Here is a 21,957-nt window from a genome sequence, read left to right on the forward strand (position 1 = left end):
TTCAACACTTTGGATTTCTATTCCTGTCCTTCCTCCTCATTCCTCTTCCTTGTAAATGAATTTAGTTTCTTATGTATCCTTCCACTGTCCTTCGCTTCTGAGATGCTGGATGGTGAGAGTGAGGTGGGTCTGGTGGGCTGGCTGCCTCAAGCTGACCTGGGATTTGCAGGCTGGGGCTGACTGAACTGCTCCTTGGCTCGAAAACCCACTCTTGTGCTAGACTGGCTTACTACAAAGGTGGAGTGGGTAGGTGCAAGGAGCAGGATTCCAGGGGCAACAGGAAATGTCCTACGTGTCTCAACAATACCCACCTGCTGAATGACATTTCATCCTTGGAAATCTGTTCCCATGAACTCTCTGTAGAATCCTTTCCTTGTACAAAGGTACTAAGCATCTAAGACCATGTGTGCTTACTGCATACCTGGCACCAGCCTAGACCTTGTGAGGGATTCAAAGTTAAGTAACAAACCCGGCCAGGCAGGTTCCCCCCCTTTAGGGGATTTTCATGCCACTGCAAGTCAGTCCACGTGGCACCCCTACTCTGCCCCCAGCGCCTCCAGTTGGCAGCGTCACCTATGGTCACACAGGGGCCACTTCAGTGGGTTGCTGGGTTGAGTGGCTGGAGAGGAGAGAGACAGGGAGAGAGGAGGCCTCAGAGAAACCTGGAGACATTTGGAAGGGACCTCAAGGTGGGAATGTTGGGGTTGTCTGCACTCCTTGGGTTTCCTGACTCAGAGGTCTGACGCCTGCTGGGGATGGCCCCCCGGCAAGGGGGTAATAGTGGGCACAGTTTCTGGCCACCCCCTCAAGGGCTTTCTCTGGAGAGGTGCAGAGTCCCCCTGCAGGTCTCTGGCAGCCACCCTCCCTGCCCAGTTGGCCTTTCCTTAGCAGCAGCTTCCCCAGAGGTAGGGAGGAAGAGCCTGCTGGGGCTCCATGGTGGTGGTGGTGCCTACTGTGGCCCTTTCCCACAGGCGTGAAGACCAGAAATGGACCTGTGTTCAGTAACTGGAGGCTGCTAAAGCCAGCTCTGGCTCCTTGATGGATAAACTGTCAGCCACTGATCATAAATATCTAGGTTACATCGGGGCTTGGAGATGCACACACAAAATACAACTGAGAGAAAAAGAAAGGTGCAGGACAGTAAGTGCACAGAGGATAGTGATACAACCATCTTCGTCAGCTCCTGTTCCAGCTCTGCCTCCTCCAGGAAGCCCTCCCTGATCTGGCACCTGGAGCTGTGCCTGTCCTGCTTTCCTACCTTCTCCCACATAGATCTGTATCCCCTGGCAGACTGTGGGCTCAAGGGAAGCCACATTTCTTCAGTAACTGTGTTCCCAGGACCTGAGATGGAATGGATGCTCAGTGACTGTTTACCAACTGATCACCTGAGCTAAAGGACGACCAGAAGAGAACTCCGGGGAATGTAGAGAATTGAAGAATTTCATCCCCCAGCTGCATCAAGGTTCAGCATATCTTACTTTCTTTGATTTTTCTGAGTTCAAGGGTGTGGGGGGGTGTCCAGGTGCAGGTTCATGATCTCTCCAGCCTGAGGACGGGTCTGCTTTTTTCTTTTCGGAGTTGTACCTTGCTTGCTATGCTGGTTTGGCTTTTCACGGTCCTGCCAGTGGTGCTGAGAACCCCACAGAACATCAGTGCTGAAGGGACCTCTGCCAATCATCACTCAGTTCCCAGTGGTTCTCCTTTTCCTGTTTCCTTCCTGAGGATCCTTGGAACCCTTGCTGAACATCTGTAAGATGTGGACATCAAACGTGCAGGGTTGTTGTAGAGAACAGACACGCCACATCCCGGGCCTGGTGCACAGAAGGTGCTCAGTCAAGTTGGTGGTTAACCTTGCTCATCTGGTCATTTATCAAGGACCTGAGCCCCTATGCATATCTGGCCCAAATGATTCGCCCTTGGAGAATTCATCGGCCTTGGACCCCTGTTCCTGCAGTTGCAAGTGGTCTGGTGAGAGCGTGCTCTTGAGCACATGCAGCCCCTCCCATCAGGATTCCCCTCCATCACCTGCAACATGCACAACCCAAGAGATCTGGAAAAGTGTATCAGCCCAGCAGATACGGGCTTCCCCGACTGAGAATTGGCAATCCAATTCGCCCTCTCCTTTTCAAGATGAGAAATCTGGGCCCAGAGGAGTCGGGGTTGCAGTCAGAATCTACGGGACACCTGGCTGGCTCAGCAGTTTAGCGCCTGCCTTCGGCCCAGGGCGTGACTCTGGAGACCTGGGATCGAGTCCCGCATCAGGTTCCCTTCAGGGAGCCTGCTTCTCCCTCTGCCTGTGTCTCTGCCTCTCTCTGTGTGTCTCTCATGAATAAATAAATAAAATCTTAAAAAAAAAAAAAAAAAGAATCCAATTTCGAAGCATGACACAGACCCTCACTTTCCTGGAAAAGCCACACCCAGAAAGGGCACAGAGCCAGCCATCTGGAACTCAGGATGGTGCCCTTGATAAAGGCAGGGAGGCGTGGGTACCTCTGGACAGCCCCACGCGGAGGCAGGCTGCAGGAGGGTGAAGGGTGGCTGCTGGGGCCACTTGTACACAGCACAGCTTGTCCCTGCCAGCCCAGGTGCTGCATGCCTGAGCTGGGGTCAGCTAGGTTGCCCTGTTTACACAGGGACACAGACCTTTTGCCCCTCAGCCCGCGGAATGTCCGCCTTGAGGCATGCCCCACACCAGGCAGCTCTGCCCCACGTGCACAGAGCCGCCCAGGCCTCCAGACGCAGGCAGCTCAGAACAGGAGTGACACCTTGGGGAAAGAGGTCAAAGTGCACACGTTTATTTTCTAGAACAAAGGCTAAAAGAATCAAGTTTCTTTCATTTTATTTTAAGAAGGACAAAAATTGTTATTAAAACATCTACATTATTATCAAGATACTAGACCTTATGAATATTTAATATTAAAGTGTGGTATTCTTAAATTTTTAATACACAGACATTTTAAAAGGACCATTAAATTGATTACTGCCCAGCTGAGAAATGCAGCATCCCTCCTTCCCCTTCCCCAAAAGGGACACTCACATCGGGGGCACCTGTCCGAAGTCTTGTCTCTGCCTGCTGGCAGTGGGCACAGGCCCCTGAGTCAACTCTCCAAGCCTCCCAGTCGGGGTCACGACTGAAATAATCACCCTCATCATTCAAAGCGTACTCCTGCTCCTCCGCCCCCTGCCTCTTTGCTCTCTTCCCAACCTGGGGGGGAATCCAGCTCTAGCCAGGCTGGGGAGCCCCAGATCCCAAGGGCTCCTGGATGGAGAACAGGTTGAAAAAGAAAAATCTAGATAGACTCTGATCCTATTCTCTGGGGCGGGAGACACACACCAATCATTTTCTTGGCTGGAGCACCACTGCTCTCTCCCAGCAAGGCTGGAGTGGTCTGGAAACTGGGCCTGGGCAGGGCCACTCTTGCCCCTGCTGCCAAACCACCTCCAACCCATGGCTCCAAGGCCCCCAAATCTGAAAAAGCCCTCTTAATTACACCAGGATGGCTGCATTTTCTGGCCAAATTCTTTATCTTTAGCCCTCATTAGAAGTGATTCCTTGGATACCACACACATATATAATATTATATAGAGCGATATATTTAATACCTGTGTATATATGCATCACAGGGGCGACATATATACACACTAAAAACGAGGCTGGTGACGACAGACTGCAACATCACGGATCAGGGAAAACAAGTGTCATCGACATTCACAGCCATGGCCCCCACCTTGCGTGTGGTCTCTCCTCCCCTCCAGTCATGCCACCAGCGCCGGGAGGGATTCTATGGTGCTGGCCTGCTGGGGGCAGGGGCGAGGGGGGGTACAGGGAGAGGGAAGGGTGCATGCCACGGTTACTGGGGAGGGCTGGGCAGTGACAGCAAGAGGAACAACGTTCTCTGCGCCCGGGGTGCCCATAATCACATCATTGCTCGCTATCGATCCTTGCTTGAGGAGAAATGAGGGGGATTCCATTCTCTCCATCTCACCCCCACCCCTGACTCCAGCTGTGGCCCCTGGTTCCTCCCGGGGGGAGGGCCCACAGCGTGGGACATTCTGGAATGTCTCAGGAACTGGGGGAGGCTGGGTCTGCCCATGGGTCAGGGGGTGGGATGGAGAGGAGGGGGTACACGCAGACGGGCAGACAAGAGGGTGGGGACAGGGATGGGACAGGGCTTGGTGGCTGGGGGCAGGGGCTGGGGGTCAGCTGGGGTCCCAGGCAGCTGGCAAGGCCAGGAATCAGGGAGGGCTAGGACGCAACTGTATGTCTAGGTCTGAGGAGAAGGGGGAGAGGGCCATGCTGGGTCCCCAGGAAAGAGGGGCTGGGTCCGATCCCCAACTGGCCCCTGCTGCCCAGCGTCACCTCCCTTCTCTCCACATTCCTGACCCCACCCCTCCCCTTCCTCCCAGTACATCACGTGGAAGCTGAGCCCATGGGCACCCTGCCCGTTACCACTGCCCAAGTGGGCATCGTGCTGCCACACTCCCCACAATCATCCTCAGGAGGGGACGGTCCCTCTGCAGAGTGCTGACATGACCTCCTTTCCTCGGCCCAGAGGTGGCACTGCCTGGGACCCCCATGGCACACTAATTCAGAGAGGGTCCTGTCCCTGCTAAGAGCCTGGAGGCTCCAGCAGACAACTGGCCTTCTCCTGGCTCTACCTCGTTCCGTGGCCTGGAGACCCTGGGCAGGTCACCCATCCCTGCCCAGCCTTTGTCTCCCTCTCTGCAATGAGGGGGTCTGGGCCGAATCATCTCCAGGGACTCTGAGGACCTAGTCTACATTCAGTGGCCCACGAGGAGGAGGGTTGGGCCGGTGGCCTGGCTGGAAAGGCTCCAGAGATCATCTAGCCCAGCCCCACCCACTCTTCCAACCAGAGGGGAAACTGAGGCCCCGGAGGGCAAGCGACCAATATTGTGTTCCCGGCTCCATCCTGGGGTGGCATTTAAAGCTAATTGGGGCCTCCAGCCCTCTGTGGTGTCCTGATCTGCCCCCAGGGGAGGTGGGGATGGGGTGAGGGTAGGGCAGGGAGGACCCTCCTGCTGCAGATTCAAGTGGGGACCCCAGGCTCCCCAGCCCTGAGCTTTGGGCCCCCTTTAGGAGCAGACAGAAGTTAAAGCTGTAGGCTGAGGCTGGAGGGGTGGGCCAGGCCCCTCCCTCCCCAACCAGGGGAGCCCAGGGGGGTGGGGGCATCTGCCCGGGGTTCTGGCAGGATGAGGACCCTGGGACCACTTAGGGCTGCAGCATGTGGCCCTGGGTCTGCACACAGGTGGTGGGGGCAGAGAGGATGGAGGGGGCCCCGGAGGGGGCTGGGGGCTGCCTGAGGAGGGCGGTCCCCCACCCCTGCCCTGGCCCTCCTATCAGGCCCTCTGTCCCCACCCCCGCCCCTGACCCTAGGACTTCACCCGAGGCCCAGAGCGGGCCCTACTCCCCAGTGACAGCAGCGGCAACAGGGGCTTCTGGAGCGGCACCGGCAGTGTTCCCGTCCTCTTGCAGCAGGAAGTTGTATTTGCCAAAGTCGTCATCCCGGGGGCACAGAAGCATATCCTTGCGGGCCTTGGCCAGCTTCTGCTTCAGCACCTCGCGCCGGTCCAGCCACTCGGTGAGCTCCTCCTGCCCGTGAGCGCAGCGGCACTTGTCCCCATCTGGGCAGGCCTTGCCCTTCTGGAGCCTGTGGGCAGCAGAAGGCTCACTGCCCACGCCCCGCGCCCTTTCCACCATGGGCTGCGGACCCCGGGCTGGCTACTTGGCTTCCCCCAAGACAAGCCTCTCCCTGGACAGCCTCGGGCCCAGCCTCCTCTAGGACCTGACCCAGGGCTGCAGGTGGGGGCCTGGCGGTTCTGAGCCCCGGGCAGCATCCTGCCCCACCCCGGCCCCACGCTCCTCACATCCACGAGCAGCTGCTCTGGGACACCACCCTCTGCACGCCATCTCTAGGACAAGGGGCGTGGGGGCTGGCCATGGGCTCTCTCAGGCCCACCCTGCAGCCCACCAGGTCCCGCCATGCCCACCCACGGCCCTGCCCTCCCCGGGGAGCACCTGTCGCAGAGCCGGAACTCGCCCATGGGGAAGCGGTAGGCCCAGCCACTGGCGTCGCTGTCGGAAGTGAAGACCTTCTCTTTGTGCTTCTCGGACTGGATGTGCTGCTGCCACTGCTTCTTGCTGTTGCTGTTTTTGCCGCAGAGCCAGCAGTGGTAGCCCATCTGGGGGGGGGTGCACAGTGCTGTGGGTGCCCATTCCTCACACTTCTGCCCAGACCGATCCCCCCAGGGAGGCTGAGCCCGCCCCAACGCCCAACCAGATCAGGCTCGGGGGCTGGCCCGAACATGGGTGAGGCCGTTACCATGATGTCGGCGTAGTCCGTGGGCATCTGGATCTGCTTCTCCCCTTCCCGAGAACTGATCGGGGTCCCTTCCCCTGGCTTCCCTGGGTTGTGTTTCTTCAGCCACATGTCATAGGTCTGCTGCATGTCCAGGACTGGTGGGAAGGAGAGGACAGGGTGCTTGGTGGGACAGGATTCTCCATCCGTTCTGCCCCATGATCCGCCTCCCCCCCCCGGATGTGGGAGCTGGGGGCACTGCAGGCCTTGCTGTCAGGGCTGCCCGGTCAACAATGGAAAATGCAGAGAGGGTACGGCCGGGGGTGGCAGGAGGAGGGCCTGGGTGGCAAAGGGAGAGAGCAGGTATTCTTGAACCTGCTGATGAGTTGGGGTATCTGGCAATGAGGGGACCCTGGGCCAGGCCCCCATCCTGCCTGGTCTTCCCACTCACTCTTATTCTCCTTCATGAACGTCCACATGTCCCTCTCCTCTGGGCTGTGTGCAAAGGAGCAGTTCCCCACGTACTGGCACTTGCGGCCATTCTGCGCATGGATGCAGAGCTGCAGGGTGGGTGTGGGGTGAGCCTGCTGAGTCCGTTGGATTATGCGACAGCTCCAACCAGCAGACAAGCCCTCCCAAGGCCCCTCTGCCCCCACACCTGAGTTCCTACCACCACCCTGCACCTCATTCCTGGCGCTCACATCATATTGCTGTGGGAAGTTGCGAATGGATGGCAGTGGCCTCACCGACACCCATTTCCTCTTGGCCTTTGACATCACCAGAAGGACCCGCCGCTCCTTGGTCCAACTGTAGGACAGACGGGTGCTTTTTGGGGAGAGCCCAGTGCAGAGCCCCGGCCTCCTTACCCGTGGTGCTCGGGTGGGCCCCACCCTGCCCAAGCCCCTGCTGGGCGCCTGGCTCACCAGTGCCGGGCCTTGGCGCTACAGTACTTGAGATCTTTGTCAGGCTCTACCACCTGCCCATTCCTCCAGCACTGGCCACACACAAACTTCATCTGCAGGTCGAAGGTGCTGGGCCCATGTGTCCGAGGGGCGCCCTGTTGGGGGAAGGGGGTTGGTGAATCCAAAGGCATCAGGGTGGAGGCCTGGAGTCTGTCACACAGGCGGCCTCCAGGAGTGTTAGGGCCACTCAGGGCCTTAGAATGAGCCGGCCCATCACCACTTCCCAGAGGGAAATAACCTCCCCACTCTAGGTCCCCTGGCCTCTCAGTGTGGGAACCAGGCCTGGGACGGGGCTTCTGATTCCCGATCGAATATTCTCTGCCTTCTCTGGCTGGTCCCCATGGGTCTGCTCTTTGGAGCTGCTGGCATTTCCCTGAGCATGGCTTGCTTTTGCACATGCTGTTCCCTCTGCCTGGAATGTCCTTCCTCTGGACTTGGTCACGCTGTTTCTGGAAACTTTCAAAACTCAGCTCGAGTACCACCTCCTTTAGGAAGCATTCCCTGGAGTTCTTCTAAGTGGCAGCCACCCATCCTAGGAGCTCCCACAGTACCTGACTCATGTTGATCAACTCCTCCAGCTAGGAGGGCTGGGCCTGGCAGGCAGCAGGGCCCAGGTGGGAAGCCACTTGCACAGGAGCCTGCCTGGGCGGCCCTGGACTTCATCCTCATGCTCTGCTCTAGCCTTTCCTTTGAAGGCAGGAGGGCCTGTTCTTTGGCACCCTTGGGATGGGAGGGGGCGGTGAAAGTGGGGGAGATGCCCATGCAGCCTTGTCTTCTGCCACTTTCAACCTCCTCCTCCAACTACGTTGGCTAAATTACTGACTGTCCCATTACCTAGAGCCTCTCTGTCCTCTCTGGAGCCTCAGATGTGGGGTCCCCCCTCCAGGCCGCTCTCTCTCCCCCAGGCTAGAAGAGGGTACATGTCCTCTACTGTGGGAGTACCCTGTGTGCCTAGAACTACCTCGCTCAGGGCCTGTCCTTGAGCAGGAAGGGGTTCTGTCCACATGTGTTGACTGACCCTTGGCCAGGTGCTGGATGACTCGCAGCCTGGCTCAGCCCCAGGATAACCCCCATGTCACCTCAGTAACAAGGTAAAAGCAGAGCTTTGTAACTAGGGCATGGCCTGTGTTAGAGCGGGCAGGAGGTTCTCCACATCACTACTGATATCTAGGTGTCCCATTGGATTCTCACAGAAGCCCGAGGGGACCATTTCACAGGTGAGGGAATTGCAGGGGCGGGGGGGGGAGGCTACTCTAACGAACAGCCATGCCAGGTCACTGAGCTTCCCTTTCTACAACTGTACAGCCTCACCAACTCCTCGCTGTAGCCCTGGGGTCAGGTAGGACTGAACAGAAGCAGAGGTTCACAGAGGTTACTAATCCACCCACGGGTAAGTGGTCTGAGGACAGGATCCTGGTGAGAGGCAGGAGCTTTGTTGTGGGATGGCACAGCTGCGGTGCCGTGGGCACTGGACCCGAGCAGCTTCTCCCCTGGCATCTCATCCTTGGCCCCAAGTGCTGCTGGCTCCGCCATCTGGTGGCAAGCAAGCAAGACGCCTCATGCCCTGGTTGTGGCCAGGCCTGGCACAGAAGCCCTGTTCCCCAGCCAGGCCCAAGAGTGGCAACTTGGGTGGGCTGGGTGGGGCCCCTGGCAGCAAAAGGGGGTTGAAGCCTCTCATGGCACCCTTGGGCAGCTAGGCCTGCCCCCGTTCCTGGGGACCCTGGCAGCAGCCCTGAGGAGGAAGAAGGGGTAGGAGGTGGTGAAGACTCAGAGTTCTCTTAGAAGATAACACTGCAGGTCCAACCCAAGCCCCTCACTGCTTTCCAGCCAGGATCCTGGCCAGGAACAAAAAACAAACCACATGGCAGAGAGGGGGTAGGGAAAAGAGGACAGTACAGGGAGGGACAGAGGAGGAGGACAACCCAGGAAGCGGGGAGAGAAAGAAAAAGGACCAGAATGATGGGCTAGAGAGAAGGGCAAGTCCCAAAGGAACCAGGCAGCCCTGTGGGGCAGCCTGCCCTGCCCCCTGGCTCACTGCCACACCCACTCAGGAGGGGCCAGGGGCCTAGCCTTCTCCCAAAGTGACTGGTGGGTGGGTTTGGCCTGGGGAGGGGGGGGTCATCCCTTATGTGTGGATGGCATAGGGGGCTCACCTCACACTATCTTTTGGGCCTGAGACCACCCTTTCTTTTCCCGCTGTCATCCACGGCTAAAACAGTCCCTACCTCTTGGGGAGGATATGAGGATTGAGGATGGCATGGGGCCCAGTGTGGAGCAGGGACTCTGCAAGCTGCAGCTTGGTCGGGTTCTATGACCCTCACAGCCACCCTGGAGATGGCAGGCAAGATTATGATCCCCATTTTATGGGTGGGGAATCCTCTGGTGGTGGGAATGGTACTGGTTGGGGGTGGGGAGCAGAGCAAGTTCTGGATAAGATGTCAGAGAACCAGGCATTTATTCCACTAAGTGTGCCCCTGGGTTAGTCTCTAGCATGCTCTGAGACTCAGTTTCCCCATCTGCAAATGCCACAGTGCCACAGCTCACTTCTTCAGGAACAGGATGAGGATTGGGATGGATGGGAATGGTACGATCAGTGGGAAGGAATATTTACACGGTCTCAAGGACCCTCCCCAGAAGATACTTTTCATTACAAAGGGGGAAAAACATAACTTCACGGTAGAGAAACCTTTACCTTGGAGGCACCTTTAATCAAGTGATCACCAGTAAAGTGACACACAGAGATGATGTGCTCCTGATGAGTGAACTGAGGCGAGCATAATAACATCACCTCTGGGGTTTGAGGAACCAGACAATCCCAAATGGATGAGCCTTTTACAAGATAGCGGCTCTTCAAAACCATCAGTATCATGTAAGACAAAAAAGACCAGGGGACTGCTCTAGATCCAAAGAGACTAGACAGGGGCCCCCGGGTGGCTCAGTTGGTGAAGTGTCTCCCTTCGGCTCAAGTCATGATCCTGAGGTCCTGGGGTTGAGCCCTGTGTCGGGCTCCTGCTTAGCAGGGAGCCTGCTTCTCCCTCTCCCTCTGCCCTTCCCTCCACTCATGCTTTCCCTCTCTCTTTCTCAAATAAATAAATAAAATCCCTAAAAAGAGAGAGAGAGAGAGAGAGAGAGAGAGAGACTATAGAGACACAACAAATAAATACAGTGTCACTTGGGATTTGGGGATGATTCACAAAATCTGAATAATAGGACATCATCTGAAAAATTATAGCAATGTTAGTTCTGTGATGCTGACAACTGTCCTGTGGTTATTATGTAAGACAGTGTCCTTATTTTTAGGAAATAGACACCAAAGGATTTAGGGGTGATGAGGCATCATGTCTACCACTTATTCTCAAATGGTTCAGGAGAAAGTATGTATATAATTGTATATATATGTCTATATGTGGACACACACACACACACACACACACACACAGGACAAAGTGAGTGTGGAATGTGGTAAAATGGTTACTATCTGGGGAATCCAGAAATGAGAATACACAAATTCTTTGTAGTATTCTGATAATTTTCTGCTAAGTCTGAAATTACGTTCAATTAAAGGGATGGGGAATGGCCCTCGGGGTCCTGGGTCCTACCCCCAACGCCAATCCAGGGCCTCACCAAGCTGCTGCTGGCCTTCCCTGCATGGGCCTCCATCTGCTGCCAGTACTTCTTGGATTCCTGGACGATGTCTTCGTGGGTCATGCCTGTGGAGGGCGGGACCAGACACGGCATATGTGAAGGAGAGTAGCAAAGAGAAAGGCAGGGGATCTGCAAGGGCCACCCAGACCCACGCTAAGGACCTGCCACACAAACACATGGGCAGCAGAGAAAGCATTCATCCTCTCTGGGCCTCTTAATCTGCATTAAGAATGAAGGACCTCGGGCAGCCCGGGTGGCTCAGTGATTTAGCGCCTGCCTTCAGCCCAGGGCGTGATCCTGGAGACCCGGGATCGAGTCCCATGTCGGGCCCCTTGCATGGAGCCTGCTTCTCCCTCTGCCTGTGTCTATGCCTCTCTTTCTGTGTGTGTCTCATGAATTGACAAATAAAATCTTTAAAAACAAAAACAGAATGAAGGACCTCAGGGCACCTGGATGGCTTAGTCGGTTAAGCTGCTGCCTTCAGCTCAGATCATGATCCTGGGGTCCTGGGATTGAACCTCACATCAGGCTCTTTGCTCAGTGGGGAGCCTGCTGCTCCCTCTGCTCCCCACTTATGCTCTCTGTTGCTCTCTCTGTCTCTTTCTCTCTCAAATAAATAAATAAAATCTTAATAAAACAAATAAAAGAAGAACCTGCTCCAAACCCTCACAGGGAGCAGGAGAATCAAATGCAGCTAAGAGTGGGAAAATGCAGGAGAAAGATGTTGACTCTGCAGCATGGCATGGTGACTGCCTTCATGCCAGTCTCTTGGGCCTGCTGCTCAGCACCCTTCTTTGAACCCACCCCCCTCAGTGGGGGTCTCAGGCCTGACTTCTTCTTGGTGGCCTCTAGTCCACTGGTTGTTAGGGCTTCATGTTTGGCCCAGGCAGGCTCACTAGCTCACTGAGGGGCTGCTGCTCTTCACTGTGAGTGAGCAAAGGGGCAGCCACCCAAACGCTGTGGCCCAGACCTTCCAATTTGACTGCTGACTACTGAACCCACCCTCTGAGGAAAAGCTTGGAGCACTTTTTATGAAGTGTGCTCTCCTTCCATCTCCTCCAGTCCCTTTCTAGACTGATTTCCTTTTGATCCTGTCCTATGGATGCTGCTCCATGGTGACCGTGTGTCACTGGGGAGTTCCTCTAGGCCAGGCACTGTGCTTGACACCCATCTTCTTGCTAGTGATTCCTAAATAGATCTCTCCAGCTCAGACGTCTCCTGTGAACTTCCAGACTTCCACATCCACCTGCCTGCTCAATATCTCTACTTGAAGTCCAAGAGGAATCTCAAGCCCCTCCCATCCCACAGTGAACCCTGACAGGACTCCCCAAACCTGCTCCTCCTACAGCCTCCCCTGCTGAGAACATAGCAACCCCATCCTTCCGGTTACTCTGCTCAAAACCCTTGCAGTTGACCTTATGCCATCCTTTGTCAGAATCTGATCACTCCTTCCACCCCTGCCACTGTTACCCCGGCCTGAGCCACACCTTCCCTGGTCCCCCCACTGTCCGCCCTTACCCCTCTATCCTCCACCCAGTGGCCAGGGCGACTTTTAAAAAAATATTGATCAGGGTGGCTCAGTTGATTAGGCGTCTGCGTTTGGCTCAGGTCATGATCCTGGGGTCCTGGGATTGAGCCCTGTATTGGGATGCCTGCGCAATGGGGAACCTGCTTCTCCCTCTGCCTCTGCCCTTTCCCCTACTGTGTTCTCTCTCTCAAATAAATTAATTAAAATTAAATAAATAAAAAATATTGATCATATCACATATACCTCTACCCACTTAAACCCTCCACACCCTGCACATCATATTGAGAACAATCCCGACTCTATGTACAACCTAGAGACTTCCACACACTCAGGTCCCTACCAACCTCAGGCCCCCCTCCCCCCATGCACTAAGGTGCTCCACTCTCACAAACAGCATTTCTGTACCAAGCTTGATCCCGCCTCAGGGCCTCCAGCCTTGCTCTTCCCTCTCCTGGCACTCTCTCCCTACCCTTTCTTTCTTTCTTTTTATTTATTTTTTATTTTTTTTATTTTTTTATTTTTTTTTCTTTCTTTTTTTTTTTTAAGATTTTATTTATTTATTCATAGAGACACAGAGAGAGAGGGGCGGAGATACAGGCAGAGGGAGAAGCAAGCTCCATGCAGAGAGCCTGACGTGGTACTCGATCCAGCGTCTCCAGGATCACGCCCTGGGCTGCAGGCGGTGCTAAACTGCTGCGCCACCAGGGCTGCCCTCTCCCTACCCTTTCTTGCTCAAATACCACCTCCTCACAGAGACCTTCCCCAACCATCTTATCCCAGATGCCCCAGCCTGAGCCCCTCTCCCTCTGTGTTACTTTCCTCTCAGCACTGAGCACGTCTGAAATCACACAACCCTATTTCATCAACCGTAAGAAGAAGACGTCAATTGTTAGATGCACCGTTATTTTATGTTACACCCAAAACAATGCTGCTAAATTACATTACAATACACAGTGGGGGGAACGTGTGTGTACAATACACAGTGGGGGGAACGTCCTAGACCAGATGGAATGCAGGATTTACTACATACTTACTATGCTCTCTTGCCTTTGCTTACAGATATCAGATGTTCTTGGAGAACCAGGACCTCAAGGGGTCCTTGCTCAGGCCCGACACACAGCAGGTACACTCATCACACTATCAGATGAATGAGTAAGCGAATAGCTTTTAATCTCCTCAGCTGAGATGGAGATTATGGTCACCAGTTCACAGATGGGCAAGGGGAGGCTCAGCGAGGTGAAGTGACCTGCTGATGACCAACCAGGCAGCCTGGCTCTGCCCCTTCTTCCTCTTCCACCTGTGTTCTGCTGGCAGTGCCCGGATAGGGATAAACCCAGGATCTTTCAAGCCTGGAAGCTCCCCGAGAGCAGGGCCTGGAAGCTTCTAGAGATCAGAGCCTTTGTGTCCTCTGTGATGTCTAAGGGGCACCGGCTCCTGCAGAGGCACGTCTCCCATCAAGCCACTGCCCCTCTGAACTCCTTTAGGCCCCCTCTGCCACCTGCTGCGGGCTGGCCCATCCACCCTCAGCAGGTCCCGCGCCTCCCCTCCGCCTGCCCCTGCCCAGCCCCCTCACCTGAGTACTGCTGCAGCAGCCACACTTTGAGCTCGATGAAGCTGTGGGCAAAGTGGCAGCTGTCTTCCCGCAGGCAGCCATAGCGCACCTCGTGGCGGCACACGTCGAACTGGAAATGCTCCTGGAACTGGCGGATCTTGGAGTACTTGAGGGAGGTGGAGCGGACGATGTGCACCAGGCACCTGGTGGGCAGAGGGCAGGGAGCACGATGCAGTCTGCAGCACCCCCCCTGCCCTCCCCCACCATTCCCGGCAGGACTACTCTCCCTGAGCCTGGGCGAGCCTGAGGGGAGGGGCTCCTCTCTGGGTGTTCCTGCCCTTATGGAAGTGACACTTCTAGATCATGAGAGCACAGGAGGCAAGAGGTGGGAGTCCTACACCCAGGCAGTCCCAGCTGTATGTCCTCCTCTGGCCTCAATCCTGGGTCAGCTCAAAGGGGGAGCTGCCAGGAGAAGGACACAGATGCCACCTGCTATGAGGCTGGGAGAAGGGAGCACCGGGGTGGGGGGGCACAGGGAAGGGGCACAGGGAAGGGGCACAGGTTCCCCCCCAGCTTGATGCACCAGAGCTGCTCCTGCATCCAGAGAAACCATAATCAAGCACCTCTTCTGGGACAGGAATTGCATTTTATTTTATTATTTTTTGTTGCTGGTCTTTAGTTTTTATTTCATAATCAAACAATGCTGCAGGTTGTGATCTTGGGGTCGTGGGATTGAGCCCCATGTGGTGCCCCATGCTCAGCATGGAGTCTGCTTGAGATTATCTCCCTCTCCTTCTGCCGCTCTCTCAGCACCCCCCCCACTTTCTCTCTCAAATAAATAAATAAATCTTTAAAAAAAAAGGCCCCAAACTGTAATTCTTAAATCCAGGTAAATTTGGGAGATAGTAAGGAAAATATGGGAGCCCATAGTAAGGAAAATATGGCAGTGAGAGCACAAAGATTACAATATATTTTGAGCCGCTGGGGTGAAAGGGTGCTCTCCTGAACTACAGAAGGAATGGCCTGGTAGTTAAGATAAAAATGCAAATCATGGGATGCCTGGGTGGCTCAGCGATTGAGTGTCTGCCTTCAGCTCAGGTCGTGTTCCCAGAGTCCTGGGATCAAGTCCCATATCAGGCTCATTGTGGGGAGCCCTCTTCTCCCTCTGCCTATGTCTCTGCCTCTCTCTCTCTGTGCATCTCTCATGAATAAATATATAAAATCTTTTTTAAAAATGCAAATCAAATTTATTAGATTTATGGGCCAGAAATTTTATTTTATTTTATTATTATTATTATTATTATTTTAAAGATTTTATTTATGCATGAGAGACATAGAGAAAGAGAGAGGCAGAGACACAGGCAGAGGGAGAAACAGGCCCCATGCAGGGAGCCTGACATGGGACTCGATCCCAGGTCTCCAGGATCCCACCCTGGGCTGAAGGTAGCGCTAAACTGCTGAGCCACCAGGGCTGCCCCTATTATTATTATTTTTAAGATTTTATGTATTTATTACAGACAGAGAGAGAGAGAGAGGCAGAGACACAGGCAGAGAGAGAAGCAGGCTCCATGCAGGGAGCTGGATGTGGGACTAGATCTTGGGTCTCCAGGATCAGGCCCTGGGCTGAAGGTGGAGCTAAACCGCTGAGCCACCGGGGCTGCCCCTGTTATTATTATTTTTAAAGATTTTATTTATTCATTCATGAGAGACAGAGAGAGAGAGAGAGAGAGAGGCAGAGACACAAGCAGAAGGAGAAGCAGGCTCCATGCTGGGAGCCCAACGACGTGGGACTCAATCCTCGGTCTCCAGGATCAGGCCCTGGGCTTAAGGTGGCGCCAAACCGTTGAGCCACCTGGGCTGCCCAGGGACCAGGAATTTTAGTATATGTGCTGCCTAAGCGAGCACGGGACCAGGAATTTTAATTATGCTCACGGCAACCCTAGGAGATTGGGATCACCATCAACTTTACAGACAAGGAAACCAAAGGCTATAGCATTGATCAGGCTGGGATTTGGACACAGGATGCCGGGGCTCTATCATCCATGCTGGGGCAGAGCCAAGGGGAGTCACAGGGAGCGAAGGTGGTGCCAGGCCTGACCCAGATCCTCCCACTTGTCTGACGCCAACGTACTGACAGTGGAGGGCACCAGATGGGAGTCAGAGATGTGGCCTCCCACGTTGAGTGAGCTACTTCCAAGCCTCATCAGTACAAGAGACTGTAACTCCTCCCTTCCAGGAGCAAGGAGATCATTAAAATACTGAGAGAACGCCTGGAATACAGATCTCATCTGTTGGTTCCATCTGTTCCAGGTGGATGCTGGATCTGAGCCCTAAATTCTGCCCCTCAGCTTGACACCCCAGGTATACTCTCTGGCTTCATTTGCTCCCCAGGCATCTGAACCACCCCAGCTTTCTGTGTGCCCCTGCTCCCAGGCCCAGGCTGTGGGTCCCACTCACTTGTTGTTATAGAAGCTGTGCTTGGCAGCCAGGTTGGAGCAGACAGACGGAGAGTCCTTGGTGCCTTTGCTGATGATCCGGGGTTTACTGTCGAAGCAGATCTGCCGAGGGAGGGAGTGGGCTGGGACCCGGAATGGCTACCTGGCACAGACTGGGTCCCTGCCAGCCCTGCTGAGTCAGGGGAATGAGAAAAGGCACCCCAGGTCCTGTAGCCCCCACCTCTTTGGCTCTAGCTCCCAGATAACCTGGGCTGTGGCTCTCTCTGGTCCCACCGCTCCAAATGCCTGGGGTAGGGGGTAACTCCAAGTCTCTGAGCCTGAGTTTTGCCAACTGGAAACTGGGGTGACCATGCCTGCTGTCCCACAGGCTCACTGTGAAGCTCAGGAAGGACATAACAGAACTGCAAGTGCTTTGTAAAGTACATGCAGCTGCTGGCCGGGAGCTGTGATGCCAGGCCAACTGCACTGAAGGGAGCGGCCAGTCCACCTACTCCAAGGGTTGGAGGGGGAAGGGCTGGCTATGCAATGGGTCAAGGTTGGGCTGAGCTGCACCAACCCTGCCAGCAACCTGGATCCAGAGCTCTCACTCCACGGAGATCGACCTGACACTATCACTGGCCTTATCATGCTCCGATCGGGCAGGGAAGCAAGGGGCCAGCAGAGTCTTCTGTGGCAGCTCTGGGGACAGAATTAACGACAACTTGGTGGAGCTGCTGGGATCAGAGCTGAGTCTTAGAGGGTCCAAGATGCAGGAACACAGGGAGGGCGCTCCAGGGAGAAGGGATGGCCTGGATACAGGCAGGGGGGTGGGCAGGAAGGTATAACGGGCATTGGAGCCAACACAGCTAGACAAGGAGGTGTGGGGAGGATGAGCACCTACAGTGCCTGGTGCCCAGCCTGGCCTTTGATGGCCATCAGGAAAGAGTGGATATGATCATCTCTCTTTCCTTAGCAAGCTAGGGTCCCACAGGCCTTTCTGACAGTGCAAGGACCTATGGGTTCTAAAGTCAGGTCCCCCAAACCCCCAGGTTCCGCGACTGACATTCTTCAGAGGCTCTCGCACCCGGGAGGCCCACCCCAGCCCCAGCTGTGCTGGGGCCTGCAGAGGAGGCAGGCGGGCAGGTACCTCACAGAGGAAGGTGAATATGCCCTGGTGCTCCTTAAGGAGCTTGGCGATGGTGAGGCTGCCGCGCTTGACACCCCCCAGCGGGTCAAAGAGTAGGTCACGGTTGAGGGTGCCTTTCCGCTCCTCTGTCCACACGTCGATCTCCTCCTGATGGTAGGCGAAGGTGCAGTTATCCCCGTACTTACAGTCCTGCTTGTTAATCATGTCTGCAAAGAGGCAACAGGACACACACGTTCTGCCAGGCGGGACGGCAGCCCACGGAGCCCCCGGGACACCAAGGTCGCATGGGGTGCTCAGGCCCAGCTCCTCCGTGTGGGCTGGGGTGCTCAGGGGGGCAGGGGTGTTCATCTGGGACCTGGGAGGGCGGGGGGCAGAGCTGGGGAAGGCCCTTCCCAGGCCAGGTCCCTTCTCTGCCCTGCACCTTGTGGGGGTGGGGGGACCTGTGTGTTCCAGCTACAGGGCAGGTGGTCACACCCCTCTACCCCCACCACAAAGCTGCCTTATGTGCTTGGGGTAGGATAAGAGGTGGGATGAGGGGGTTGGTAGATGAATACAAGCCTCTAAATAAATACAAGTGGTTTCATTCTGATTATTCACCAGGAAAATGCCCTTGGTTAAGGGCCTGGGCCTTCGAATCCGGCAGACTTGGGCTGGGATTCCCTGTTATTCCTCAGCTGTCTGTCCCATAAACAGAGAATACTGGGTTGTTGTGGGAAGTAAGTGGAATAATAAATAAAACCCCTGGGGACCAGGGGCACCTGGCCGGCTCGGGGTAGAGCATGCAACTCTTGATCTCAGGGCCCTATGTTGGGTGTGGAGCCTACTTTAAAAAACAAAACAAAACAACACCCCCACAAAACAAAACAAAACAAAACAATACAAAACAAAACAAAACAAAACAACCCTGGGGACCAGGGAGTTGTGAGGGCAGCAGGCTCACAACCTGGAGCCCTGGCGGTCGAAACTTTTTCTTTCCCTCCCCTTGCTCACACTCTCTCTAAGATGCCCTGCTCCATTCTTCTGCCAGGATGAGGGAGCTGATACACAGATGATCACCACCGACTGCTCTGTGCTGGAATCAGCTCTGCACCCAGGGAGCGGGGAGCCCTGTAGGGAATGGCTTCCCAAGATCCCAGGCGCTGCTTAATCAAGTTCAAGGGAATGTGCAAAAGAGTCTGGGTTCTGGGCAGCCCAGGTGGCTCAGCGGTTTAGCGCCACCTTCAGCCCAGGGGACATGACCCTGGAGACCCAGGATCAAGTCCCACGTTGGGCTCCCTGCATGGAGCCTGCTTCTCTCTCTGCCTCTCTCTCTCTCTCTCTCTCTCTCTCTCTCTCTCTCTCTCGTCTCTCATGAATAAATAAATAAAATCTAAAAAAAAGAGTCAGGGTTCTGTGTGTTTGGGGAGTGGTTAGGATAGATGGGGGACTTGTAAGCCTCAGAGAACTTGGACTTCCTCCACACTGGGCAGGGGAGAGCTGACCGAGGCCTTGTAGCCCAGAAGTGACATATCCTTAAGATCCTGTGGGAAGGACAGAGAGCTGACCCAGGGAACCGAGGGCTACTGTCTCCTGGGGAGATAAAGGCCTCAGTTTCCTAGCCCAGAGTTATGAGGATGTGTGATGGTAGGGACAGAAAGGTGACACTTGGGATGCCTGAGTGGCTCAGTGGTTGAGCATCTGCCTGTGGCTCAGGCTGCCTATGGCTCAGGATGTGATCCCGGGGCCAGGGATCGAGTCCCACATCAGGCTTCCTGCACGGAGCCTGCTTCTCCCTCTGCCTGTGTCTCTGCCTCTCTCTGTGTGTCTCTCATAAATAAGTAAATATTTTAAAGAAAAATCTTTAAAAAAAAAAAAAAAGAAGAAGGGTGACACTCTAAAGCACTCAACAATGTTGTGACTGTTCACGCAGCACCATGTAGATTAGGAAATCAAAGACAGCAAATAAGGTACGTGACAAACGTCCACTAAATACTGGCCACGTTGACATGAGTTGGAAGTGGGGATGATGACAACATGATGGTTTTTAAAAGCTAATATTGATCAGGGTGCCTGGGTGGCTCAGTGGTGGAGCGTCTGCCTTTAGCTCAGGGCATGATCCCAGAGTCCTGGGATTGAGCCCTACATCGGGCTCCCTACTTTCCGGGACCTGGCTGACCCTCACACTCAGTAGGGGCTTCAGCTGGGATGGAACATCCCGAATTATCCCCACACCACCCCACCCCTGCCCCCAGTCTATGGAGCTGTCAAGGTAGGAGCTTGATGCTCATTCTGATGTGGGATTCAACCTCGATGAATGCCACCTTTGTCTACCTGCCGTAGCCCACCCACCTTTGCACAGGTAGTAAGAGCCCACAAAGCTGGTCTTGGTGGGCCGGGGCCGGATCCGCTTCCAGGTCTGGTCTTCAGAGCTCCGGAGCCGGCCCAGCAGGATGTCCCGCTTGCATTTGTGTTCAAGGCCCTCGCGGTAGGTATAGTCTCCTGCCCTGGGCCCTGTGGGGACACATGGATAGAGATCAATTTCAGGTGTGGAATTGAAGGATGACGGCTGATGGGCCTGAGTAGCGGGACTCGGAGCCTTGCCTCAAAACCCACCTCCGAGGGGTGCCCGGGTGGCTCAGCGGTTTAGCACTACCTTCAGCCCAGGGCCTGATCCTGGAGACCCGTGATCTGAGTCCCACGTCAGGCTCCCTGCATGGAGCCTGCTTCTCCCTCTGCCTGTGTCTTTGCCTCTCTCTCTGTGTGTGTGTCTCTCATGAATAAATAAATAAAATCTTTAAAAAAAGAAAAAATAGCCCACCTCCTTCAGCTGGGCCTCCCGCCCATTCTTGCCACCCCCTTCCTAGCCATATGCTCCCTAGGGACAGGGGGCCCGGGTCGAGGAGAGACCCTCTCCAAGGATTCCCTTCTAGGCACCTGCCCTCCCCTTCCATCACCACTCTGACTCTCCAGCAAGCCAGACGTTTCAGTGTTTCCCTAGAAGGAGTCATGAAGACAGCGCCCAGAAGAGAACAGACCTGCCCCTTTCTTGTCCTGCCTGGAAGGGCACTGTTTGGATTTATCCTCCCTTCCCTGCTCCTGCCAAGTCTTCTGACCCAGAGCCTCCTCTCCTCTGACGATGGAGAAATAGTCCTTGTGGGGACCCCCACCTGTGATCTGGCTGTGCCAGCACCAGGTGTGTAGCACTTCATATGGCATTAGTCAGCTTTCCCAGCACAGAGGCAGCGGGTATGCGGACTGGGGAGGCAGTCTGAGGTCCATGTGAGGAAGAACTTCATCACGGGCAAACCCATCCAACAAGATGGTGCCCTGCTCCCCGCCCCTGCAAGTCCATGGGAGCTTTGGTGGGATGGCTCTCACGTATGTGGCAGGGGGATGAAGGAGAAGGTCCTGCAGTGGATGGATGACAACAACTAGACAACCTCTAGGGTCCTTTCAACTCTAGTACACTTGAGATGGAGAATTCTAGACTGCTAAAATTTTTAACCCTGGCATCCCAAAACAATATTGCACTAAAACCTCAGGGATTCTGGCAAATGAGTCTTAGATTAGAATTCTGAGATTCCAGGTGTACTGAAAAGTGCTGCCCGGCAGGGGCCATCTATTCTGAACTGCTTCTGTAGCCTTCCTTGGATTTGGGGGCTGGCACTCTAGGAAATACACTGCCCAGACTCCTTTGCCACCCAGGTTCCAGGCAAGGTTTGCATTCATCCAGGAAGATGCACTCAGGGGAGAGATACACTGATAGGTAGAGGTGGCACGAGGTGTGGGCTGCATTTCCTCTGGCTAATGTGTTTCTGCAGCAGCCAGCTGGACTCCACTCTATGGCCAGGTACCAGCCTCTGGGCTGTGGGTGGCTATGACATGGGCCAGAAGGTCCAGCAGCCCCTGACCCCTGTGTGAGAGCAGCACAACCGCCTCTGGTCCTTGGTTTGTGGAGGAGCAGCCTAGAGGCCAGTGGAGGCTCCCAGCTTCCGCTCCACCAGCCTTTCTAGCAGCCCCAAACTCCCCTGTTCTATACTCTCACCCCTATCTGTTCAAAATACCTAGAGGGGCTCCTGCTTTCCTGCACTTATCTCTGACTGGTACACTAAGGGTCTGTCATTCTGGGATGCTACACTCTTGAGATTCCCAGTATCTCTGGGCAGAGGGGTGGAGGAATGAAGGTGTGACATTACCTGTTTTGGGGTAGCAGAGCTGGCAGGCTTGCTTGAACTCATGGGTGGCAGCCAAGGGGTTCTTGATGAGCAAGGCGGTGTTGGGCATGGAGGGCTCTGGCTGTGATGGGAGGAGGTTGGCCATCTTGGGCACTGGACTCCCTCCAGAGGTTGGGGGGTTCTATGACCTCCCCCGCCAATCCTACCCAAGAGCAGA

At 55.0% G+C, this 21,957-nt stretch overlaps 1 protein-coding gene across 2 annotated transcripts in view; it reads right to left on the reverse strand.

The window, feature by feature from the left end:
* Positions 1 to 2,822: 2,822 nt before the first annotated feature.
* The window catches only part of ZC3H7B (zinc finger CCCH-type containing 7B), a 62,871-nt gene continuing 43,736 nt past the window's right edge, over positions 2,823 to 21,957 (reverse strand). For both annotated transcript variants that reach the window (XM_072843785.1, XM_072843786.1), the window contains 12 exons: positions 21,762 to 21,861; positions 19,915 to 20,076; positions 17,587 to 17,792; positions 16,462 to 16,562; positions 14,026 to 14,207; positions 10,904 to 10,989; positions 7,241 to 7,374; positions 7,019 to 7,124; positions 6,769 to 6,877; positions 6,342 to 6,475; positions 6,038 to 6,201; positions 2,823 to 5,669 (listed from right to left, as the gene is read on the reverse strand). In XM_072843785.1, the coding sequence (XP_072699886.1) occupies positions 5,423 to 5,669; positions 6,038 to 6,201; positions 6,342 to 6,475; positions 6,769 to 6,877; positions 7,019 to 7,124; positions 7,241 to 7,374; positions 10,904 to 10,989; positions 14,026 to 14,207; positions 16,462 to 16,562; positions 17,587 to 17,792; positions 19,915 to 20,076; positions 21,762 to 21,861 (1,731 nt within the window). In that variant the 3' untranslated portion in view covers positions 2,823 to 5,422. The remainder of the gene's footprint in view (positions 5,670 to 6,037; positions 6,202 to 6,341; positions 6,476 to 6,768; positions 6,878 to 7,018; positions 7,125 to 7,240; positions 7,375 to 10,903; positions 10,990 to 14,025; positions 14,208 to 16,461; positions 16,563 to 17,586; positions 17,793 to 19,914; positions 20,077 to 21,761; positions 21,862 to 21,957) is intronic.

This window comes from Canis lupus, chromosome 11, assembly GCF_048164855.1.
Source record: "Canis lupus baileyi chromosome 11, mCanLup2.hap1, whole genome shotgun sequence".
NCBI classification, from domain to species: Eukaryota; Metazoa; Chordata; class Mammalia; order Carnivora; family Canidae; genus Canis; species Canis lupus.